General features: G+C 40.4%; 1 protein-coding gene across 3 annotated transcripts in view; it reads left to right on the top strand.

Moving 5' to 3' along the window:
• The first annotated feature begins 3,192 nt into the window (after positions 1-3,192).
• The window catches only part of LOC132129747 (IQ motif and SEC7 domain-containing protein 1-like), a 144,733-nt gene continuing 120,674 nt past the window's right edge, over positions 3,193-27,251 (top strand). The window contains exons 1-3 of one of the 3 annotated variants that reach the window (XM_059541469.1): positions 3,193-3,809; positions 24,435-24,464; positions 24,767-24,874. In XM_059541469.1, the coding sequence (XP_059397452.1) occupies positions 3,580-3,809; positions 24,435-24,464; positions 24,767-24,874 (368 nt within the window). In that variant the 5' untranslated portion in view covers positions 3,193-3,579. The remainder of the gene's footprint in view (positions 3,810-24,434; positions 24,465-24,766; positions 24,875-27,251) is intronic. The other 2 variants (XM_059541463.1, XM_059541464.1) reach the window with 2 other exon arrangements.

Here is a 27,251-nt window from a genome sequence, read left to right as displayed (position 1 = left end):
TTATTTAAACTCTATCATAGTCTATCATCTGGAGGACCAATAAAGATATATTATATTGAAAGTATGTGAATTTTGTGAAACTCATCATTCATTTAACAAAAAAATTATATGATCAGCATTTATGTAACGTGTTCAGTCATGTGTTTCATTTTGTATCAGTTGTAATGCAATGTTGCTCACAATTAGTCACAAATCTACACTAAAACACTACAACACTGGTACACACATGGCCGGCTCGCCACACCACATCACACACACCATACAACCTGCCCTTGTGTTCAGATTTGTGTAAGTGTGGCAAAGCTATCTGCTTACAACACTGTTATTTCACCAAAAAATAATAAGATTAAAGACCCATCTCTTTAACCTGGCATACACATAACATACTAATATGCTTTTAATATCCAAATCCGTTAAAGGATTTTTAGGCTGCATTAATTAGGTAAACCGGGACCGGAAACACTTCCCATAACAACCTATGTACTTGCTACATCATTAGAAGAATGGCATCTACGCTAATATTTGTCTGTTTCTCTCTTGTTCCGAGGTCACCGTGGCCACCAGATCCAGTCTGTGTCCAGATCAGAGGGTCACTGCAGTCACCCGGATCCAGTACGTATCCAGACCAGATGCTGGATCAGCACCTAGAAAGGACCTCTACATCCCTGAAAGACAGCGGAGACCAGGACAACTAGAGCCCCAGATACAGATCCCCTGTAAAGACCTTGTCTCAGAGGAGCACCAGGACAAGACCACAGGAAACAGATGATTCTTCTGCACAATCTGCTGCAGTCTGGAATTGAACTACTGGTTTCGTCTGGTCAGAGGAGAACTGGCCCCCCAACTGAGCCTGGTTTCTCCCAAGGTTTTTTTCTCCATTCTGTCACCGATGGAGTTTCGGTTCCTTGCCGCTGTCGCCTCTGGCTTGCTTAGTTGGGGACACTTCATCTACAGCGATATCGTTGACTTGATTGCAAATAAATGCACAGACACTTTTTAACTGAACAGAGATGACATCACTGAATCCAATGATGAACTGCCTTTAACTATCATTTTTGCATTATTGACACTGTTTTCCTAATGAATGTTGTTCAGTTGCTTTGACGCAATGTATTTTGTTTAAAGCGCTATATAAATAAAGGTGACTTGACTTGACCAAGAACATCACAGATGTGTGTGTTTTCATGCATTTTAAAATTGACAGTGTGGTATCCACAGATAAATCAACAGATATTTTTAGGCATGTCTTTTCATGTGTTATTGTTATGCATTGTTTTTAACATTGTTGTGCTGCTGTAACTTTGACTGTTGTCATAATACTGTACAAGCACGGCTTCTTATACTGTATTGCTTATGGCACCCATAGTGTATTATCTTACAGCAACTGCAAGTACATAAAGTAATTTCAGGTCCGGACTGACTTAATCTCATTTCACCAAATTATTTCAGGTATTTCAAAGATTCTTACAGTCCTCCTATCATACCACAGTAAAAACGGACAATAACAAACACAGACATTTATCTAGCTGACCAAACAGATGACCAATAATGCATGGGATATTCATTAGCTTTCTTTAGAAATGGCTTTTAATATTCATTAAATTCTCTCTCTATCTTTGCATTATCATCTTGGAATTTGCATGAATTTTCAAAAACAATGGCCCATTGTAAATTATTCCTTAAATATTTAAAAAGAAGAAAGAGAGAGATAGAGATAGATAGAGAGAGAAACTTTGCATGCCCTTAAGCATAAAGTCAGTCATTTAACATCAGCTTCTTAATCTGAATAGATTGAATTGAATAGAAAAGCAACAATCTGAAATGACAGTTTCAGATATACCAGACACCAACAGATGCTTGCAATTGTGTTTTTTTTTTTTTTTTTTGGTACTAATTAAACTTAATGATCTTTGAGGGTGATTTCTTTGAGGGTTTGTTTAGAGGTAGGACAGTTTGTACCAGTATAAGAACCAATATGTCAAAGGAATGTCTTACACTGTGTGTGCGTACAAGGTTATGAGGACACAATGTGTATAATGACATAGATATTACAATGTAAACTTGGATTATGAGGACACTTCTGGAGTCCTTGTAAACCAAATGGCTTAAAAACAAACTAAACATTGTTTTGTTTTTTGTTGTTTTGTGTGTGAGGGGTAGGTTTGGGGTAGGGGAATAGAAAATACAGTATAATTATTTTTATGAACTGTTCCCATAAACTACATATACCAACACGTCTGCATGCATGCCTGTGCATTTACAGTAAACTTCCTGAACAAATGAAAAAAATCTTTCTCGTAATGGCATCTGCATCAGAAAGTGCAGGCAGAGTTCTCTCCTGGAATATTCATGGCCTGAAAACAAAGTTTGGAGATTATTGAAATACAAACTACAAAATCTTTGGAAAATATGATGTTGTCCTTCTGCAAGAGCCTCACATTGGTATGAATGCAGATGAGGATGCAGACTGGAATTACATCACTGCTTTTTTACCAGAGAAATATGCCTTCAAAGAAACTGACTGAAAATTAAAATTATTCTGCTCTCTTAAGGTTGGTTTACCATCATTTTTCACCTTACATAACAATAAATAACAATTCAAAGCAATACATTTATATTCTATATAGTGCTAGTCTAATATATCAGTTGCTTTTTCACAATGTTGCATGCATGAAGTTCCTAGTGCAGCAAGAGCTCTTTGCACTTTATTGTAATAGCGCTTCACCTACCTTTTTCTTTATTTATATAAAGTGGCCTCAAACTTATTTGGACACTAAAAAATGAGTACTATGTCCTTGCATTCTATAACAAAATAAGTGGAAATTATTTAAAATAAACAGTACAAAATGGGGAAAATATATATGGTATTTAACAAAAATGAGAAAAATACTGTAAGTGCCATAGATTGTACTGGGATGTTAAATGCACTGAACTGTAGCAATAAACCAATGATTAATCACAGATCAAAAACAGATGCACTGTCAGACGCGACGCGAAACAGAGCGCTGCTATGACAAGCCAAAAGTCAGAATTACGCTATAGACGGTGTATTTTGAAGGCACCAATGCTGTTTTCAACGCCGTAAAAACGGCTTTTTATATCTAAGCGCGATTTCTCTATAGCGTAATTCTGACTGCAAGCGTGATGCGTAAGGACTGCGGGTGGAATCGTGACGCAGACAACCAGCCGACCAATCAGAGTCTTTGTTTACGCATGCGGCGGGTTTATTCGACGTCGCGCGTTTGCAGTGTAGACAGCTGCGTTGTTGCGTCGCGTCGCATGCGGTGTATTCAGGTTACTGCGCCACCATTTACAAGTGCATTTTGCTGTATGGCAAGTGGATCAAATATTCTCTGCTGCACCACCAACTCCTTCCAGAACTGCGATGGGAACGATATTTAAGCTATAGTCGTATTTAACCTTTAGTGGCACAAAGCACCGCAGGAGACGCAGAGTCAGTATTTCACAGAAGCATGGCTGAGCACGCGACGCGCGCCCCTCTCATATATCACGGCGCGTCATCACCTCCAGGAAAGGGGGAATATTTGACTCAGGTTAGTAAAGTTGCATGAGAAGAAGATGGACAGCCGGACCGAGAACCCGACGAAGGCAGCGGGCTATCTGAAGGAGCTGAATAAGATCATAGAGACCCAGCAGACGCTGCTGGAGCGGCAGAAGAGGCGCATCTTCGAGCTGGAGCAGGATGTGTCCGAGCTGTGCGCAGAGAACAGCCGCCTGAGACACGAGCACCAGCGGCATCTGCTCAGCTGCAGACTGCGCTCCATCCAGGAGAACAGCCCGCTGCAGCAGTAAGACTACTCTCAGGCTACTTTCTCCAAATACGTGCTTCTTAGTCAGATTTTAGAATACACAGGTCGCTTATTTAAACAACACTTTTTATAATTTTTTATATTGTATTTTTTAAGAATTTGTTTAATTTTGGAGTGTGCTTGGTTTGATATTGAAAAATATTTAAAGGATTCATATCATGTTGCTAAAAAAGAATATTATTTGTGTATTTGGTGTAATGAAATGTGTTTATGCAGTTTAAGGTTTAAAAATCATTATTTTCCACATAGCTACTGTACATTATTGTTTCTCTTCTATGCTTTTTTTTTTTTACAAAGCTCATCAGTCTGATAAGCGAGGTGTGCTCTGATTGGCCAGCTATCCAGTGCTTTGTGATTTATGGAAATGTTACGCCCTTTACCGTACTGTTATGTGTGTCTCGGTAAGAAAAAATGAAAAAGCCATTACAAACAAGCCATTTGTTGCATCCAGTGTAAACATAAAACCATTCATTTGTGATCAGCGAAATTACAAACAACAAGCACTAATCAACCCCAGCGGTTCTCATTTCCAGTCCTCGCGCCCCCCCCAACTCTGAATGTTTTGGATGTCTCTCTGTTAACACACCTGATTCAGATAATCAGCTCGTTAGAAGGGAGCATAATGCATGAACTGTGTTCCCATTGACATGGTCCCTACACAGAGTTCATTGCTCCCTACTCCCTGAGCAGAAGAAATCTGTTGAAGTTTACTTCACTTCGGAACATTCATTCACAGATTTGCGTGTGACATCATATACCTCTCTAAATAAATACACTTTAAATTCATGTCTCGCACTTCAGTGCACTCGCTTTTAACTGGAATCATGGTGGAATATACTGTGATGTCCATTTCACAGGGCACTTGCGATCGAATAACAAACGTCTGAAGCGATAATAGAAACATTTGTTCAGTGAAGGGGGAGTGAGGACTGGAATTAAGAGCTGTTGCTCTATACTGCTCAAAACTCGTGTTTGAATCAGCAGTAGGACTGCTCGATTATGACAAAAATCATAATCACAATTATTTTGGTCAATATTGTAATCACGATTATTTAACACGATTATGAGGGGGCCATATGACCAAAACTTAATGAGTGATTTATTTAAAGAAAGTGATACATATCAAATATGTATTTTCTGTAAATACGGTTGCTATGACATCTACATTGTAGAGACCAGCGAAATTTGAAACAAACAAACAAAAAGTCCACAAAATTATTGAAAATTACTGAAAATAATTAAACTGTATAAAAACAAAAGCAAAGGACAAATACAATAGACTAAAAAGATACCAATGAAACAAACTGTGCTTTAATGTTTATTTTATGCAAGTCTCAAGCAGTTTACAGCCTACTACAGAAATTAATAATCAAATGTAAAATAAAACCGCAGTTTTTTGTTTCTTAAAGCTACAAAAGTCCTTCACTCAAGAGCAGTGTGATTATAAATTTGTCTTTTGTTGTTTGATTAATAAACATACAGTCACAGCAGGAAAATAGCCCACTGTTACTTTAAGAGCCGCACGGATCCAAATTACCGTAACACACGTATTTTCATTCTCAACTCTTGACGTTCATTTATTATATGACCGACTAAGGTATACATGAATAATCACTAAGTGCAGCATTTTTGACAAAAATTTTGCATTGATTTGAGTGTTTAGGCGCGCACCTTGAGCTAAATGATGACTTCACATGTCCGTGTTCGATCTCTAAGCGCATATCTCTTCCTGAGGAGCAGTGAAAGTTCTCTTTCACGCTTTTAAAAACATGAATAAATAGACTTTTATAAATAAAGCATGTCCCATTATGCAAATGTCATGTAACACGATTTTACTGATTTGCACGGGAAATTGGGCTTTTATGGAGGAATGAAAGCGCAGTGCTGCAAAAAGGGGGTGGAAAGGGGGGCAATAATCGTTTTTTCTCGATTATTGTGTTCGCATGATTGTTGGAGGCCAAAATCAAAATCAAACCGTTTTTTCAATTAATTGCACAGCCCTAATCAGCAGTGGTGAATCCTTTACAGCTGGCAGGATCAGGAAACAGTCATCCATAAAATGTGCTGCACACATCTGAATATTTGGGTTGAACTGCTCCAGAACAGTGTTGTTAATACAATTTAACCACTGATTTTTTGTTTTGTCCTCTTTTGGAAGAACAAACAAAGTATTTTCACTTTCACAATGAAACAGCATCTCCACAACATGGAGCCATGGGCAACAGCCAGAATCAAATGTTATGCCTTCTTTCTTTGCCTGAACATTTGGGCGGCATTATGCAAAGAATATCTCTTTGGGTGTGGAGGGCTCTTTAGTGCAACCTAATTTCTCAATGGTGCGACTTAAAAAAATGTGACCAGCCATTCGAGAGTAAAAAAAAGTCTCTGCGACTCTGAAAGTCTCCCTGTGGTTCAACAAAAGACACTAGCTGTCTGTATTTCAGCCCATTTCGGGACAATTTCGGGACAACTCCCGCTTGTTTAAGACTTCTTCTAGGGCTGGACAATTATGGCCTAAAATCAAAACCTCGATTAATTGAACATTTTACCTCGATTACGATAAATGAACGATTATTTTGTTTCTGTTTAGTTTTTTTTGCCTTCATAGTTCACTGACAAGGTTTGTCCTGGGGATAGCAGGGCCCCGATGCAGGTTGTACCAGTGGGCCCTCTTTGAAAGTGTTTAATTTGAATGTTCGTTCTGTTTATTTGTTTGTGCTATTTACACAGTGTTTAAGTTTTTTAAAGTTTGTAAGTGTTCAAAATTAAACATACAGTCAAACCAAAATTTATTCACACACCTTCAACATTTCTCACATTATCAGTTTATTTGCTATAGTTTAGAAAATGGTAATAAAATATGACAAGAACTCAAGAGTTAAACTGTCAGAACAAATTCATCTTGATAATATCAGATAACTTTGATAGAAAGATATGTAATGGATTACAATCAAACAAAACTTCAGACAACAGCAATTACCAAGCAATGATTAATTATGTTAAGTCTGTTGTGTGAAAAGGTTGCATCAGCAATTACGCAAAGGAGAGCTCAGTTCAGTGTTGCTGTCTGTGAGATGCGGCTCTCTCTCTGCGTGCGCACCGAGCACAGCGCGAGTAACCAGCTGCTCAGTTCAGCTTTTCCGCGTCTTGTGTTTGAATGCTTTAAAGTTTTTTGAATGATTAAATTGGCAAGTGGCAAAGCTTAATAATACGTGAAAATGATATGCTTTCTTGACGACACACAGCAGCGTTCTGTCAACTGTCCTGATCGTCTTTTCAGACTGGCCTCAGCCAGACGGTTGAGATCGACTAGTAAAGGTGGGATATTTTTTCCTATTGAAAGCACGATCTGACATCATAGCTCACTATCAGCAGTTATTTTATCTATGTTCGTAACATTTCTTATAGATTATTGCTCGGTGTAAGAAATAAATAAAGATAAGATAAAGATAAATTAGCACAGTACCAGTACGAGTGTGTGAATTAGTCATACTGTCTCTATATTATTGTGAAGCTGTGGTTTGTAAATAGCATAGTTCCTTCAAAAGTAGAAAAATATGCTATAATAAGTTTTGAGATTCTAAGCTACTTTAGTAATAAATCACAGGACAGTGCTGACAATTAGTTTTTGCGTTCCACTGTGCGCGCGATCTTCACAGCTACTGTTTATATGAGTGTTCGCGAACATGGGAACTCGAAATAATAATAGACATCCGACCGTCTAATCACTTGAATGTCCAAACCATAAAACAAATACAACTGACAAAGTTTAGTGAAGACGCAAGGATCACCGCTCGCGCGCCATCACTATGTGTTGAACCGGCGTTCACCTCCGTGTTTTGCTTTTATGCCACTGACTGGACGGGGCAGAGTCATGTGGCTACACACGAGGTAGTATGCTTTTAAGGGGGAAGTATTAACAATATTAAAAAACCGAAATAACCGACATGGGAAAATTAAGTCGGTTAGAGGTTCTGAATTTCGGTTTTGATTACTTTTCGATTAATCATCCAGCCCTAACTTCTTCTTACTTTTATATTTTAGAAATACATCCAAGTGATGAAAAAAATTTATGCGCTGATGGAAACAACACTAGACCGTGCTACCGCGACTAGACAGTGTTTAGTGTCCTGCAGCAGAATGTATGTCAGCGCAGCTGAAGAGGTCTGCATTCAAATACACGCAATAGGCTTAAGCTTGCCACAAAGCACCGGCATAAGTAAATACCATAAATGTAACAGGGTGAATAAATAAGGAGATATTTGAATTATTTACTAATGAATCTAGATCTGTCTTTGTCAGAAGGAGATGCATTAACGAAAACACTAGTGTGCTTGTTTATGAAGGCTATATCTTTAACACCAAGTATTTCTGCAGACTCTGTTGATATTCTCCTTGATTCATTCAACTCAAAAGTTAAGAATGTTATTTATGATATTGCTTCAATAATAGTCAGTAAGAAAACAAACAGACAGAAATCAGTTTGGAGAAGATCAACAGCAGTTTAGACTATGAAAAGACAATGCAGAAAAGCCGAGCGGATGTGGTGGAAGACGAAACTTGAAATTCACTATAGCATCTATAAAGACAGCCTTCATGCTTTCAATGTGAAACTAACCACAGCTAGACAGAATTTCTTCTCAGACCTTATAAACAGTAACTTAAACAACACTCGTACTCTTTTTGCCACTGTTGAGAGACTAACAATCAGGTGGCGTCTGGTAATTTGTTAATTTAGCCACTGTGCTAAATAAAAACCTTGGATTGTTTTGGTTATTTTCTATGAGTTTGTGTATATGCTCTGCCCTAGCAGTTTTTAGAGCCTGTCTATAGCTGGACATACTGTTTTTCCATGCAATTCTAAAAACTTCCAAGTTAGTTTTTTTCCATTTGCATTCAAGACTACGAGTTACTTTCTTGAGAGAGTGAGTATTACTGTTATACCATGGCATAGTACGTTTTTCTCTAACCTTTTTCAATTTGATGGGGACAACAGCTTCTAATGTATTAGAGAAAATAGTGCCCATGTTGTCAGTCATTTCGTCTAATTCATGTGTATATTTGGGTACAAATAGCAGTTGAGATATATCAGGCAGGTTAACCCCGGCGTGAAGCACGACCGCTCTGGGGCTCTCGACGGCCTTCAGGATCGCGGGTATCTGTGCAGAAACATCGAGAACATGAGTGCCAGGGAAACAGTGAGTGTGCTCTTTACCTTCGGCTAATGTAGCCCGGACGTGTCGGACGATGGAGTCTCCGATGATCACAGCTCAACAGATCACAGTCCGGTCTCGCGGAGGGGAGCGAAGCGGTTCCGGGTGGAGATCTCAAAGATCAGAGGGTGAGAAGTCGTCGCCCGGGGCCTGGCTTGCGTCCTCCGCTGTGGATGCACCCAGGGTCCGTGGTGTCCCGGCGCCGGAGTGAAGGACATCTTGGAAGATCGCGTCCTGGGTGCACCGGGCCTGTGCAGAGAAACACACGAAATAGACGTGGTGGGACTGTTAACAGCACTCTGTATACTTACCCTGGACATTCATCCGCCATTAACAGTGAGTACAGCAATGGTAATGTGTGTGAATAGAGTATTAGCAATGTAAGCGCAGTTAGCAGCAACCACGCTTGCTGATGCTAATGGGCTATAAGCTAATAGCGGACCCAGGAGATCAAAATAAAACTAGTGATAACGAGGCGCTCTGATTGTTTTTGTTGTAGAATACAATAGAGGATATATTCACACATTATATAAACGGAAACGATGGTGTATAAAATTGATTTTTAAGATAAAAATAGTCGATAAAAAGAATATAGTGACGGATCTCAAACGCAGTACAGATGCCAAGAACTGGCTTATCAACAAAATCAAAAAAAGTTTTTAATCAGCTGAACAAATACTTAAAATCAAATGGTTACCTGGACACTTTTCAATCTGGTTTCCAACCGCATCACAGCACAGAGACAGCATTTGCTTAAATTCTGACTCTGGCAAAATATCGGTGCTGGTATTGCTAGATCTCAGTGCTAAGTTTGACACTGTCGATCATAACATACTACTAGAGAGACTGGAAAACTGGGTCGGGCTTTCTGGGATGGTACTCAAATGATTCAGGTCATACTTAGAAGGGAGAGGCTATTATGTGAGTCTATGAGAGCATAAGTCTAAGTTGACGTCCATGACATGTGGAGTCCCACAAGGCTCAATTCTTGCACCGCTATTGTTTAGCCTGTATATGCTCCCAATAAGTCAAATAATGAGAAAGAACCAAATTGCCTATCACAGCTATGCTGATGATACCCAGATTTACCTAGCCTTATCTCAAAATGACGACAGCCCCATTGACTCCCTCTGCCAATGCATTGATGACATTAATAGTTGGATGTCAACTGAAGTTATTGCATTTGGAAACAAAGATGAAGTTTTCAAGGTGAATGCATACTTTGACTCTAGGGGTCAAACAACTAAAAATCAAGTCAGGAATCTTGGTGTGATTCTTAGTTTCAGTAGTCATGTCAAAGCAGTAACTAAATCAGCATACTATCATCTAAAAACATTGCAAGAATTAGATGTTTTGTCCTCAGGTCCTTACACTGGCTTCCAGTTACATTAAGGATTGATTTTAAAGTACTTTTACTCATTTATATATCACTCAATGACCTAGGACCAAATTATATTGCAGATATGTTCACTGAATATAAACCTAACAGACCACTCAGATCATTAGGATTGAGTCAGTTAGAAATACCAAGGGTTCACACAAAACAAGGGGAGTCCGCCTTTAGGTACTATGCCGCCCGTAGTTGGAATCAGCTTCCAGAAGAGATCAGATGTGCTAAAACATTAGTTACATTTAAATCTAGACTCAAAACTCATCTGCAGTGTGCATTTATTGAATGAGCACTGTGCAATGTCCGAACTGATTGCACTGTATTTTATGTATTCACTGTATTTTATGTAAAATCATTTTCTATTTGTAACTTTTTTAAATTCATTTTAAATAAGTCAATTTTTTAATAATTTCTAAAGTTTTAAAATGGCTTGTTTTTAATTTTGTTATTATTTTATTTTCTTTTATGTAAAGCACTTTAAATTACCATTGTGTATGAAATGTGCTATATAAATAAACTTGCCATGCCTTGCCTTGCCTAGTGTTTTCTGAGTCTGAGTCGCAAGGATGAAGTTGCCAAAGTTGCATGATTATAATGAAAAAGTTTTTTTTCTATTTGTTTTATTTAATTAAGTAGTCATTTTAAGCTTTCTATAGATATATTTATCATGTGTGTGAGGCATTTTCTCACATAGTTTCGGTAAATTTTTGTACTCCTGTTAAAGACGACACGGCAGAAAGAGCCACGTTTTGTTGATATTGTGAGTGCACACAAATAAAAGTAGACCCTTTGCATTTACGAATGATGTATTACTCTTACCTTTATGAACAAAAATTATGCAATCATGCAAGTGGATCATGCTGGAGTTTCCATGTCCTGAAGTTTCTCTGCACAAACTATTGGCAATAGTGCACATTTATCTGGGTCTAACTTTTAAAACATTGTTATATGCTTGAACTGTTTTATATCTATAGATTTTTTTAAGCAAGTTGTGATGATTTGAGAAGGCTAAATTGATCAAACAAAGGCTCATAAATGTATATTTTACAAACAAAAACGAAACAAAATATAATCACTTTGCTATTACATACAAAACTGAACTATTTCTATAGCTGAAATAGTAGTATAAGCTGTTTAGGGACTGTTTGTCACGCTGTCTAGTCTCCGTTTCCCTGGGTGTCCACTAGTGGGCTCACTTCCCCTTAGGCACTTCACCATAGGCACTAGTATTCCACTAGTCTTGTCCTGTCATCACAGTAATTGCACTCCTGCTAATTGCACCAGGTGCATTCACTTAATTGTCATTAGCCTCCCTATAAATACCTGTCTTTCCATGTTGTTTTTATGGAGTCCTTACCTTTCGCGATCCCAGTCTTCTCGTCCTCCGAGATTCCTCGTCTGCCTGTTCCCTTTCCTGTCCCTTCCCTGTTTGTTTTATTTTGGATGATTACCCCTCAATAAATATACCTGCATTTTGGATCTCTCTCTCCCTGTGTTTCACTGGTCGCGATTGTTACAGAAGGACTCCATCACTGAGATCCAGCGGTATGTCTGGTCATGTTTCCTCCCCAGCCACTGAGCGGGAGAGGAATGGTTTTGAAGGAACCCGCCTGGTGGTTTTCCATGGCACTAGGGGAGGTCGCAAGGGAGTTACTGGTAGAGAGGAGGTTCGCCATCGCTCTCCACCATGGCCCCCCTTCGACCCTGGGCTCGTGTGGAACGGATCGATGCCGCCGTCTCACCATGGCGGACGGAAAGGAGAAAGGAAGCATACGTCTGCCGATCCAACGCCACGGCACAAGATGGCCGCCAGCCCAGCGCCGTTGCACAGGATGGCCGCCAGCCCAGCGCCGCTGCCCAGGATGGCTGCCAGCCCAGCGCCACTGCCCAGGATGGCCGCAAGTCCAGCGCCACGGCACAAGATGGCTGCCAGCCCAGCACCTCAGCACAAGATGGTCACAAGCCTAGCGCCATGATGCAAGATGGCCGCCAGCCCAGCGCCACAGCACAAGATGGCCGCCAACTCAGCGTCACGAGGCAAGATGGATGCCACCCCAGCGCCGTAGCAAAGAGTGGTCGCCAGCCCCGTGCCACGATGCAAGACGGCCGCCAGTCCAGCGCCAACGCCCAGAATGGCCGCTGAGACATTTTTGGATTATTTCTCCATGCTGTCCAAAATCCTAAAGATTCCCAGGAGTGTTCACGTCACGTCTACCGATCCAGAGACTGTTCACTTCACGTCTGCTGAGCCAGTGCCACAGTACAAGATGGCCACCAACCCAGCGGCACTGCACAAGGCGGCCACCAGCCCGGAGCCACTACAGAGAATGGCAGCTACAGTAGGCTTTCCTGAGTTGAGTCAGGTTCCCGATGACCCTCCAGAGTCAAGTCACGTTCCCGTTGACCCTCCAGAATTGAGTCAGGTTCCGGTTGACCTTCCAGAGTCAAGTCATGTTCCCGTTGACCCTCCAGAGTTGAGTCAGGTTTCCGTTGACCCTCCAGAGTTAAGTCAGATTCCGGTTGACCCTCCAGATTCGAGTCATATTCTCGTTGATCCTCCAGAGTCGAGTCAGGTTCCAGTTGACCTTCCTGAGTCGAGTCAGGTTCCAGTTGACCCTCCAGAGTCGAGTCAGGTGCTCGTGCACCCTCCAGAGTCGAGTCAGGTGCTCATGGACCCTCCAGAGTCAGGGTTAGTCACCGTTGACCTTCCAGAGTCAGGGTTAGTCACCGTCGACCTTCCAGAGTCAGGGTCAGTCATCGTTGACCTTCCAGAGTCAGGGCTAGTTCCTGTTGACCTTCCAGAGTCGAGTCAGGTGCCAGTTGACTTTCCAGAGTCGAGTCAGGTTCCGGTTGACCCTCCAGAGTCGAGTCAGGTGCTCGTGGACCCTCCAGAGTCGAGTCAGGTGCTCGTGGACCCTCCACTCCACTAGTGGGCTCACTTCCCCTTAGGCACTTCACCATAGTCACTAGTATTCCACTAGTCTTGTCCTGTCATCACAGTAATTGCACCCCTGCTAATTGCACCAGGTGCATTCACTTAATTGTCATTAGCCCCCCTAAAAATACCTGTCTTTCCATGTTGTTTTTATGGAGTCCTTACCTTTCGTGATCCCAGTCTTCTCGTACTCCGAGATTCCTCATCTGCCTGTTCCCTTTCCTGTCCCTTCCCTGTTTGTTTTATTTTAGATGATTTTCTGGTTTTGACCTGTCCTTGTTGGATTATTCTTTGGATTACCTCTCAATAAATATACCTGCATTTTGGATCTCTCTCTCCCTGTGTTTCACTGGTCGCGATCGTTACACTGTTTAGCTGTTCAAATCAGACACTAGAGCATCCCTTCATTCAGACACAGTGGAAGATCTGATAAGATTCAGTGTAGAGGGGCCAAGTCTGTAAGATTTTGATGACAGAGAGAGAGTGTGGCCAGCTGCTTTAGCCAAGGCCAAAGATCAAGAACTCCAAACTACAGGAGTTGGTTATCCGAGGGGCATGTGACATTGTGCTATGAGATGTTTGGTTTCAAGAGCTTAAAACACTTAATTTAGATTTATCTTGAGATGTTTTAATTTACATTTCAGCTCAGCGAAACACATTATGCACCAACACTTTTCAGTAAGTTACCTTTCTTGTAGAATTGTGCTTCAAATAAAGAACATTATGTTGACCAGATTGTTAATTAATAATTTAGGCTACAATTCAATATTTCCTATATGGACAGCGATAAAAAAAAGTGAACTTGTAGAACTGCGGGTGTCAGGAACCTGTCAAGCTAATCATCCACACCTGTTCCCTATCAGTGTCCTCATCACAAGGACTATAAAGCAGTCACCTCAGCCCCAGTTCTAGGTCAAGCCTCCAACAGGAATCGACCTCACAATCTCGTCCCCAGCGCACCTCGCCTTCAGAAGACCTCCTGAAGTAATGTATACGTACCTTTGAGAAGCTAACCTGTGTGTCTTTGTTCTACTGTCTCCAGGATTCCTGAGATAACCCAGTTACCTGAATTCCCTACGAGCTTCGATTATCTCCTGTGTCCCGTAAGACTCTCTGGGCAGTGGCCTCTCCTGTAAAGGGGAAAAGAGACAAGTATTAGTATTCCGTGTATTTGTGTGGCTTTGACTCCTCGTCTATTGACGGACTCACCTGCATTCCGCCGCTCACTAAGTGATCTGCACAGAATCCGCACTTGAAATCATCTTCTACTCACCTTTCAAGTACTCTCTGAAATAATAAACACTGTGTTGAATTCACCTACCTCTGCCTCCATTGTGTATCCTGACAGCAGTGTTCAGTGCGACGTAGTGGAAAATTTGGGTGCACCTAACTTTTGTTCTAGGCGCACCAGTGCAACCAGTACAAAAATTAGTAAGGAAAGCTTAAAATCGCATCATATGACCCCTTTAACACCCCCCCCCCCCCCACCGGTATCAATGCCTTTTAGCTATAGTTTCCCAGCCTGACCATAATGTGCCCAAACCCATATAAAAAACTTGGATACTAGCAAGCTAAACTAACTAAACTATTTTCTGAATTGAAACTGGCATTCTGAATTAGTGTGTGTGTGATATCTGATCTTCTAGCATGCTCCAAGGCAGCAAGGTTGCAGATTTTGGATAAATCTATTTGATTCAGCAATCAAGTTCAAGAAAAATATGCAATAAGTGATAACTTTCCAAGGTTCATTATGAGGGACTCCCTGGGTTACAGGTTCATTAGGTCTAGAAAACCCCTGCATTTCACACCTCTGCTGCAACTTCTAAAATATGTCAAGTAGCTTTACATGCTACAAATCTCAACATCACATATTAGTCTACCATTTTTTTTTGGTGATTTACTTTCTCTTTCCCAGTCTGTAGTTGTTTCATACATTAATAAAACTACTATACTTAGTGTCAACAAGAAAGGTAGAATCACTTCCCTGAATGACTGGTTTCTAGTTGCACTCAAATATGTTGTTTGAGTTGTTGGGCAAAGCATGTGGCACCTTCTCAATGCTTCATGACTCCTTGAATAAGAGAGGAGCAAATAAGAGACTGATATTTCATCACAGTATGGCATTTAGTAACAGTGCCCTCAAAGGACATTTCTATCTGTAAATGGATCTTGGAATCTTTGACAGAATATCTGCAGAGTAGAAACCAACATATCCTCTACCATGAGTCTTAGCCATGGTGTCCCACAAGGCTCTGTAATCGGCCCTGTACTCTTCTCCTTGTTGACATATGGATGTATTGTCTAGCATAACAATTTGTTTCTTTCTTTTGAGTCAGATATTTTCAATAAATCAGTTAAACCAGTTTACAAAACTATTCTGGCTCAAACAGCTCATAAAACACTCACTGACTCTTTAAACTGAAAATCATTGATTTTGCACATCTAAAGTTTGTAGGCTTATCAGCCAAGAACTGATGATTGAACTTATAATAAGAAGAGGATTTGAAGTGTACAGTCGTGACCAAAAGTTTTGAGAATTACATAAATATTAGTTTTAAAAAAGTTTGCTGCTAAACTGCTTTTAGATCTTTGTTTCAGTTGTTTCTGTGATGTACTGAAATATAATTACAAGCACTTCATACATTTCAAAGGCTTTTATTGACAATAACAGTACATTTATGCAAAGAGTCAGTATGTGCAGTGTTGGCCCTTTTTTTTCAGGACTCCTGCAATTCGACTGGGCATGCTCTCAATCAACTTCTGGGCCAAATCCTGACTGATAGCAACCCATTCTTTCATAATCACTCCTTGGAGTTTGTCAGAACTGGTGGGTTTTTGTTTGTCCACCCGCCTCTTGATGATTGACCACAAGTTCTCAATGGGATTAAGATCTGGGGATTTACCAGGCCATGGACATAAAATTTCAAAATTCTGGTCCCCGAGCCACTTAGTTATCACTTTTGCCTTATGGCACGGTGCTCCATCGTGCTGGAAAATGCATTGTTCTTCACCAAACTGTTGTTGGATTGTTGGAAGAAGTTGCTGTTGGAGGGTGTTTCGGTACCATTCTTTATTCATGGCTGTGTTTTTGGGCAGAATTGTGAGTGAGCCCACTCCCTTGGATGAGAAGCAACCCCACACATGAATGATGTCAGGATGCTTTACTGTTGGCATGACACAGGACTGATGGTAGCGCTCACCTTTTCTTCTCCGGACAAGCCTTTTTCCAGATGCCCCAAACAATCGGAAAGGGGCTTCATCGGAGAATATGACTTTGCCCCAGTCCTCAGCAGTCCATTCACTATACTTTCTGCAGAAGATCAATCTGTTCCTGATGTTTTTTTGGAGAGAAGTGGCTTCTTTGCTGCCCTTCTTGACACCAGGCCATCTTCCAAAAGTCTTGGCCTCACTGTGCGTGCAGATGCGCTCACACCTGCCTGCTGCCATTCCTGAGCAAGCTCTGCACTGGTGGCACTCCGATCCCGCAGCTGAATCCTCTTTAGGAGACGATCCTGACACTTGCTGGACTTTCTTGGACGCCTGAAAGCCTTCTTTACAAGAATTGAACCTCTTTCCTTGAAGTTCTTGATGATCCTATAAATTGTTGATTTAGGTGCAATCTTAGTAGCCACAATATCCTTGCCTGTGAAGCCATTTTTATGCAACACAATGATGGCTGCACACGTTTCTTTGCAGGTCACCATGGATAACAATGGAAGAACAATGATTTCAAGCATCACCCTCCTTTTAAAATGTCAAGTCTGCCAATATCTGACTTTGCTGCAGCCTGGAATTGAACTACTGGTTTCGTCTGGTCAGAGGAGAACTGGCCCCCCAACTGAGCCTGGTTTCTCCCAAGGTTTTTTTCTCCATTCTGTCACCGATGGAGTTTCGGTTCCTTGCCGCTGTTGCCTCTGGCTTGCTTAGTTGGGGACACTTCATCTACAGCGATATCGTTGCCTTGATTGCAAATAAATGCACAGACACTATTTAACTGAACAGAGATGACATAACTGAATCCAATGATGAACTGCCTTTAACTATCATTTTTGCATTATTGACACTGTTTTCCTAATGAATGTTGTTCAGTTGCTTTGACGCAATGTATTTTGTTTAAAGCGCTATATAAATAAAGGTGACATTGACATTGACATTGACATTGACATTCTAACCCAATCAACCTGACATAATGATCCCCAGCCTTGTGCTCGTCAACATTCTCACCTGAGTTAACAAGACGATTACTGAAATGATCTCAGCAGGTCCTTTAATGACAGCAATGAAATGCAGTGGAAAGGTTTTTTTGGGATTAAGTTAATTTTCATGGCAAAGAAGGACTATGCAATTCATCTGATCACTCTTCATAACATTCTGGATTATATGCAAATTGCTATTATAAAAACTTAAGCAGCAACTTTTCCAATTTCCAATATTTATGTAATTCTCAAAACTTTTGGCCACGACTGTACAGAGGACCTGACTGCTGGGTTGGAAACAAATATATTTAATAAGTGAATAGCAGGGATGTTAAAAAATAAACATACTGGAAATGTTAATGATTTGTCAACACACATACACAATAGTTAGTTTTAGTAATTTCCTTATGCAAAAACCTTTCAACCTAGCAATGTAAATATATTTTAGTATTGTTTGTTGAAATGCAAATTATATTCAAAGTAGGTTCTGATTGAATAAGCTTTTTAAATAACATGGAACGCATGATAGGTAAAAATTGATAGCCTGAATTCACTGTAAGTCGCTTTGGATAAAAGCGTCTGCTAAATGCATGAATTTAATTTAATTTAATTTAAATAGCTGATTTATGAGCTCAATAATGGCTACTACCAACTTCCTGGGGAACTGACATGAATTCACAATAATGACCTTTAATAATAAAACTAGAAATACCTTAATAAATAGCAATATGTGCCTATGTGTGCATAGGAACATGTTGTGCTCATAAACGCTTCTTCAGCAGGCATTATACATAAGTAAGATGAAAGGAAATTGCTATTGAAACTTTTCTGAAGGCAGCTGGTTCCCTTCAGAGATACATTCATATAAAACACCCATGTCTGAAACACCCGACTTCAGAATGTGCAGCACCCCCTTTTTTCCATTTTAAATAGTACATTAAAAATTAAAGGTAAATCTAAGGGAAAAAAGGGAATCTATTTGTGGCGGTCAATGCTGATATTGTAAATCAATGTATCAATATGTATGGAAAATTCTGACATTCCATGTTGTTTAGGTAATGATATTTTGTACATTTATAATACATATCACACAAAAGTGAGTGAAATATTTTTTCTATTATTGATCATTATTAGTACGGAACGAAAAATAAGTTCAGTTATAATCAAAAAAAATTTCTATTTGTTAATTACATTAGATATATTGGTTACATAATAAATCACACGTACAATTTATTCATCAAAATTATAAAAGATCAAGCTGAATTATTTGTGCATAACTGATATTCATGAGCTAAGGCTTAGCCATTTTGTGACCTCACATCTTGGTTACTTGTGTAACCCTCATGGGAGGGAGGGAACCGAGACATCACATCGGGTGATGACCGATGAATTTGGGATCTCGCCAGAGTCCAGAATCCACTTTGAGTGTAACTAAATGAGCCAATTGGCATGCAGAATTTGCACAGCGTGGGTATAAGAGGCAGCAGGTGCACTGCATTCATTCATGCTTTCACTGAGGAGCTGAGCCAGTGACCTGGCAGCTCAGCGGTGGTACAACAACTATCCATTTGGGCCCTACTGCACATGGAAGTCTCTGAGATGGCTCAGGCTGCATCATTTAGAGATGGCAGAACATGGTCTGCCAGCGGAAACACGGCCCTAGTAACTGTACTGTGGACACACACATGTAGGATCCCAATAGGGTCACTCATATGGGCACTAGACTCACACCAGATTTTAGGAATTCATTGGCTGAAAGACCTTGTGCTGGATGCTCCACCACGTCTGACTGCTGGAGGAATAGACAGGGTCTGCCTGGTCCACTAGGAGTGCACACCTTGTGCTTCATAGGCCAAGGTGATGGCGTCCACTATCCAGTGGGCCATTCTCTGCTTGGAGACATCCTTCTCCTTCTGCTGTCCTCCATATCAAAGAGCTGTTTTGAGGTCCTAAAGCTCTGAGTTCTATCCATGTACTGTCACAGTGCACGTACAGGACAGAGCAAAGCTAGGGCTGGATCTGCCTCCTCCAGGGGCAGCGCTTGCCGGTTTACTACCTGGTCCTTGAAAGTGAAAGTGAAGTGACATTCAGCCAAGTATGGTGACCCATACTCAGAATTTGTGCTCTGCGTTTAACCCATCCAAAGTGCACACACACAGAGCAGTGAACACACACACACACTGTGAGCACACACCCGGAGCAGTGGGCAGCCATTTATGCTGCGGCGCCCGGGGAGCAGTTGGGGGTTCGATGCCTTGCTCAAGGGCACCTAAGTCGTGGTATTGAAGGTGGAGAGAGAACTGTACATGCACTCCCCCCACCTACAATTCCTGCCGGCCCAGGACTCGAACTCACAACCTTTCGATTGGGAGTCCGACTCTCTAACCATTAGGCCACGACATCCCTTGGAAGTGGTAGGAACCTTGGGCAAGTAGCCGGGCCGGGGTCTCAGTGTTGCAGTGGAGTCAGCCGGTCCAAACTCAACTCGTGATTCATTGACCAAAAATGCCTGCAGGTCCCCCATCCTATTGATCGAGGCCAATGCAGTCAGGCGTAGATTTTTCATGGAAAGAAACTTCAACTTCAACTGACTCCATAGGCATCAAAGGGTCTTCCCCAAGAAAAGCAGTGGGTTACGCTTCACAAGCAGATATTCAAGATGTTTATGCAGAAATGCATTTTCGAATGCATCCATCCCCAAGGTGTGCAGTGATCAACCAGAAGGATGCGTACTTTCATGTCTCGATCCTCCTCCTGCACAGGCCATTCCTGCAATTCGTGTTCAAGGTCGCATATCAGTACAAGGTCCTGAAATTCTTTCAGAGGCCCCTGGGGCTTAGGGATGGAGCTGCAGTGGTAGTTCTGCTCAGTCTGCTCAATATGAGACCGCTTCAGCACTTGCTTCATGGCCGAGTCCAGGGGTGGGCTACGTGGTACTCACCGGATTCAGATTACATTGGTCTGCCACAGAATATTCAGCCCGTGGATGGATCTCTCTCCTTTGGGCAGGGGTGCCCCTAGAACAGGTATCCAGGCATGCTGTGGTATTCAAAGACGCCTCAGCCACCAGCTGGGGAGCCACATACAACAGGCAACTGCTTCAAGTTGCTGGCAGTATGCCTTGCTGGCAGTACGCCTTGAATTACTGCTGCAGCTGTTTGATTGAAAACACTGATGAATTTCTACATATTTCTTCTACTGTCAGCAGTAATTCTGAGACAATTTCACAAATGGGCTTCCCTTAAAAATATACTTTTAGATTACAAGTGCACATTTAATAAAATTGAATTCAATTTTCACTTTATGTGAGGAACTAATGGACATTTAAGAAGTTATGTATAACACAGGAAGCAAGCAGTAAATCAGAGCAGTGGCCGATGTGTTCATTGTGTCTTTACTCTTGGAGTGACCTGACGTTTATTACAGAGGCGTCTTCAAATAGTGCAGTGGGCAGCTGAGAGGAGACTCACCTCTAATGGCTTCTGTTGTAACAGAACCGCAGGCGTTTTACCCTCAATGTTGCATACACTGGAGTTGATATTTGACATTTGAACACTAATATGTGAGGTGGGTCATGGCCACAGATGCTGACAGTACAGAGTGCTGCAGCCGTGACCTCAAAACCCAGAAAACTAATCCAACAATGGTTTCCCTTTGGATTTTACTGTGGGTTTTTATAATGGGGTTTTGTAAGTCATGAGCAAAATAAGGTCTGTGGTAAATGTAACTGAACAATGTACAGTGTAAACTGCACACAAAACACAAATCTTATATAGTTACTTACATTCATTATAAACATTATTTAAAAATAAATAAATCATTAACTACCCCAATCTAACTAAATTAACTGTGTTTTCATTATGGGGGTATGTAAATTATGTTGTAGAGCAAAATATCGTCAAGCAGTGTTGGGGGTAATGCATTACAAGTAACGCGAGTTACGTAATCAGATTACTTTTTGCAAGTAACTAGTAATACTGAAAAGCTGTGTGTCCTTAAGCTTCAAGGTGCCAAGCATGTGCCACACCCCTCTTGTCTTGTTAATTTACTATTAACTTCTAGCTCCACCCACCTGATCTCAAGCCAATTAGGACACTATAAATTGCACCTGTGCCCGCAGCACCTTCATTCTGGTGCACATGGATGCACTGTGCTGTAACGGATATGCAGGTCATCGATTCATGGGTTCTGAACTAATGAATCACGGTTCGTTGAATCTAAAACAATGCAAACCCCAAAGTTTGTAGATTTTGAATCCAAGCATATAAACCCAACTCTTTATAAGCTAATGTAAATGTATTAATCTGGAATTACGAACTGGCTGGAATATCACTACTGAAACGTTATAAGACAGAACTTATTAGAGTGGGCGTCTCCCCAGAGACAAAGGAACTTTTCCCGCTTCAGATCTTTGGACATTCATTGGTTGTTCGCGCGAACAGAGGCGTGAACCAAGTCCCTCTATAAAACGACTAACACGAAAAGTAAAAAAAAAAAAGCACTTCATCTGAGAAAACAGCCACTCCCATGGCTCCTCCGGGAGCTTTTATTTCTTTCCTTTTCGTTTTTTTTCTTTACTAAGTTTTACTCTCATATTCGCCTCCCTACGAGAAAGAACTCTGAATCTCTTCTTTGAACCTTCAAAACTTCACGCAAGTCTGCTTGCCCCAGAAGACACGAGAGAACACGCCCAGACCGACGCACGCTGCACGCACGCTCGTCTTTCGCATACACAAAGAGAACCATGCAAGTATCATTCTCTATGGAGATTTAAATGCTGCTTAAAGTTTGTCTATGATTTGATCAGTTGTTGTCTTTCAAGGGTTACTGTCTGTGAGTTTGCATAACTGAGCGCGTGATTCTGTGATCACGCCTATTCTCTCATTCATCCTCTCTCTCTCTCTCTTTCTCTCTCTCTCTCTCTCTCCCTCTCCCTCATTTGGATTCCGTTATGTCTTGTACAAAGTTTACTGTCTATATTGTCGTACGCGTATTTACTCTGTATAAATCGTAGTTTGATGTATTATTAGTTCAATTATTAAATTCCATATACTCCAGATTGTCTGTCTAAGTTGCTCATGTTACAAAGTCAATGAAATGTCGATCTTAGCTACAAAGCTTATTTGTTACTTTTAGGTAATCTAAATTTTATAAGGACAGGAGAATGGTTTCATGGCCAGAAACTATTTGTCCTGGAATTATAAGAAGTGATAGCGTTACTGAGAGTTAATAAGTTAATCTTACGGCCGTTTGCTGGACGAACCACGTTTGATTTACATTAATTTCTAGTAAAAGATATCACAATAATTGATATGAAGAATAGAATATTGAAATATTAATGAGTAAATTACAGTGCCTTGTGATGAGTTATTAATATATACAATTGACCTATTTTTCATCTTCAATAATTTTAATGCAACTGTAATATGATATATATATATTAATCATATTCCTGATTAATTATTCAAATTCCCTATATATCATTTGAGTTAATTATTATGTACAACCCAGTGCGGCTATAGTGCAGAGGACTGAGTTTTTTCTCCTTAGTTTTTTCCCTGCGTGTGTGTGTGTATTTGACCATGTAAGTGCTTTGTGTGACACTTAACTATTATTCTGTATTTCTTAAGTTTGTCCTAAATGTGTTTATTTTGCTGTATTTCCTGCTTAAGCATGTTCTTTAGTTATTTAGATATGTATTTGAGAACTCTAGTTTGAGTAGATGGCCTTATGCATTGTTTAAATTACGTTATTTCCTGTGAATTCAATGTTATGTTTATTGTTAACTAAATCATTGTAATTCTGTCCTTTTGTAGAAACCACACGCTCACACACATACACCCCTACATACACACCCACACCTGATTTGTAAGGAAAATAAAGACCTTAACATCAGAGTGACTAGACTGGACCTGTTCTTACTGACAGCCCCATTGGCTTCAAGCTAGCTACCTAAGCATCCTCCTACTCCTTTTCAAGTAAAGTAACGCATTACTTTTAAATTTTGTTTTTATCTTCAAAAAAGTAATGCCAGTTACTTTTTTCCTGTTTAATGACTGACAATTCTCCTGTCCCCATATTGGGAGAAATCTGAAGTGCAGAAGCGACGTGTGCACTGTGAATAAATGTGACTGCATTAATTCATCCTACTCACAAAAAAAAGTATTCATCAAAATGAATTAAATCAGTGAAATAATAGATAAACTAACAATTGTGCTTTTTTTTTTTTTTTTTTTTGCTGAAGAGTGTTGAGCCTTCTCCTGTGTTCTACTCTACAGACATGAATTTATTTTTCCTTCATTTTTAGGTTTATTACACTTTTTGTCATGAAAGGGCTTTTATATTTGGTATAAAAATACTTCTTATATTAAAAACTATCAAGCCCTGCTCATATTTAAAAAGTAACGCAAAAGTAACCTAACGCATTGCTTTTTAATTAAAAAGCAACTAAGTAAAGTAAGTAGGTACTTTTTTAGGGATTCACGCAATATTGTAATGCATTACTTTTAAAAGTAACTTTCCCCAACACTGTCTTCAAGTATCGTCAAGTTATGTTTACCAAAGACCTTATTTTACTCATGAGTTTTAAAACAAAAACCCGTTATAAAAACTCAAGGGGAATCAGTGGCACATTAGTCTTCTGGGTTTTGACGTCACAGATGCAGTACTCTATGTACGAATACAGTGCAGAAAATTAATTCCAGAAATATATGCTGGAATTTGTCATTCTAATTCTGTAGTGGCACTTGTTAAAAAAACAGTGAATGTTTTCCATTTCACTGTGTGAGTCTAAATGTGATTTTGATTTTGTTCTTCTCTGCTTATGTTTTTTTGTTTTGTTTTTTCTGATAAATTATTTTTGTATTTCAGGTCAGAATATGGCAGTACCAGAATCGTCAGGTATGTTGTATGTTTACTTCTATTGTATTGGTGATGGTAATTATTTTCTGAATTTTAAAACATTTTAAACGTGATGTCCATTATTCTCCACATTACCCTGTGAGTGCTTGCCCTTATTATTCTGAGTGGTTGCTAACACCCTGCTAGGTGTTTGAATTTCTTTTGGGAGCATCACATTCGTGATGGTGACAGCAGCTGTCCCGCTCCGCAAAGACTTGGATTTAATTAGAGTAGCGTCAGCTTGGACGTTCTGCTGCAGACTCTTGTGAAGTGTCTGTAGTCTGTTGTGTTTCTGTCTGCAGAAGACACGCCTCTCTTCCTGTGGAAATGACAGACAGTCCCAGCAGCCTCAGATCAGCCGTGTGCAGAAGACCTGTGCCAAACCGACAGTGGAAGTCAGCATCCTTCGGGTACAGTAAACACTCCCCTTTATTTAGGTCATATTCTAGAGTTTTTGAATACTGTGCTAGAATTTTTATTGTTAGTCATAGCAAATGGAATGCACTCTTTGTGTACTTTGTCATTATTTTCTTAAGTCCAGTTTGAAGAAGACTCTTCATTAATGGCTTTCCAATGACACTGACAATTCATGATTTATTTGTATACCTAATAGTATGTTATAGGTCATACAACTTACAGACCTAACATCTTCAGGTCACATTACTAGGCACATTACTATATGAAACACACCCAAAGCATGATATTTATATTTATAATAGCAGGCATACAGTATTAATGAGTGGAGTGTAATGCGTCTCTGGGACCCGTTAGCCAATATTATGTAATTAATATTAGCTATAATAAGTTGAATAGGTAGCTATGGAAATAAACAATATAGGCTAGTTAAATCACAGAAGTCTAAATTCGGCTACAGGAGCTGGTGGTCAGTAATACAGAAACATGATTTTAAATTTGGTGAAGGTACCATGTATTGAAAAGTGATTAAACAAAATATTTACAACCAGAAATAATGAAGGAAAAAACATAGGAAAAAACAAAATATTTACAGACTGCAGTTAAACAGATTATAATCAAGTGCACTTTGAAGTTATTGTTCAAGTAAGATATGACAACAGAAATTACAGCAAATACCACACACAAGAACAAAAAGAAAAAAAGGAAAAAAAAACTGTCCCAGCGATGTTTGGTTTCTTGAAGACTAACACGACAACCCACAAGAGTTTTATGAGAATTTATATTAATAAGTCCATTGATTATTGTCCAGGGAAAGGATGTGCATGTGGGACGGAAGCGCTAGTCTATGGAGACGTGTGTTGGGGACAGGCTGCAGACAACCTTCCTACCAGACCACTAGGATGGCTGTTCAGTAGATGCTGCTCAGATGTTAGGCTCCTAGCCATAGTAATTCAGCTCGCCATCATTCATCTCAGTTCCTCTATGTAACATAACCTGATGGCGGTGACGAATTCCCTGCAGCCAGTTAAATTGTTCTGTCCACAACTGTCGATCGGCTTCCCCACACCTCTGAGTGAGGAAGACGCCACAGTCTGATTAAACACCTGTGCTCAATTGCGTGATTGGCTAAGCACAGTCAATTGACTGGCACTACTCCACACAGGAAATTTAAAGGGACAGGGACAGCAAAACCAATATACATACATTTAATATATATTTTGACAGATTTTAACCTGGGTTACACCCTCCCCCATTAAACCCATGCACGTCCCGTTGCATGTTAAACCATGTGAATAACTGAACTGGTGGTAGACGCAGGGTTTAAAGCATCTGATATACGGTGTAAAAAAGTTTGAACCACAGATATCAGGGGATTACCAAGCGAACTGTATTGCAACCTTTCAGGCGGTAATCATTGACGCACCGAACGTCTTGGACCGGGTTCTGGTTCTACAGAATCAAGGGTTAAATCAAAGTTTAAGGGCTCAGAGACACTAGGGACTGACGTCTCAAGGTCGACAGACTCTTCTTCCTCGAGTTCAGACTGAAGTGGATGTTCAGATAAGTCAGTTTCAACAGGTGCTACAGATTCTTCAGCTTCAGGTAAGTGGTCAGGGGTCACAGGTAACGTCTCTTCTTCAGGTAAGTGCTCACTCTCGGACCCTTCATCAACAACGGCGAAAACCACATGGTAAGAAAAAATCTCTGTGAAGCGTACGTTTAGGACCATCACGACGCTCTGGCTTCACTGTATAGACTGGTAGGTCTCCAGCTTGATCCACCACAACGTAGATGTCCTGCTCCCACTTTTCACTCAGCTTGTGTTTACCTCTCAATCGAACACTGCGCACAAGCACTCGGTCTCCAGGCTCTAACTTTGAAGGGATGACTCTTTGATCAAAGCGGACCTTGTTCTTTTCAGATGCTTTAACGGCGTTCTTTGAGGCAATATCATAGCTTTCTTTCAACCGGGACTTTAGATTTTGGACATACTGTGAATGAGATTGATGTTTTTTTCCACTCAGCGGTAAACCAAAAGCCAAGTCGACCAGAAGACAAGGAGAACGTCCAAACATCAGTTCGTATGGTGTATATCCTGTTGTCTCATTCCTTGTACAGTTGTAAGCGTGTACCAAGGGTTTGACGAAGTCTTTCCATTTTGTTTTCTGTTTTGCTTCCAGAGTCCCCAACATGTTGAGCAAAGTACGGTTGAATCTTTCTACCGGATTTCCTTGCGGACACTTCTTGATTCCAGCCACTTCACATAATTCCTTGATCAGTTTGGACTCAAAGTCCCGCCCTTGGTCTGTATGAAGTCGTTCTGGTATCCCATAATATACTATAAAGTTGTCCCACATACATTTGGCCACC

This window comes from Carassius carassius, chromosome 46 (genome assembly GCF_963082965.1).
Source record: "Carassius carassius chromosome 46, fCarCar2.1, whole genome shotgun sequence".
Classification (NCBI taxonomy): Eukaryota; Metazoa; Chordata; class Actinopteri; order Cypriniformes; family Cyprinidae; genus Carassius; species Carassius carassius.
Note: the sequence above shows the minus strand (reverse complement) of the source record. Positions and strands in the feature narration are given on the sequence as shown.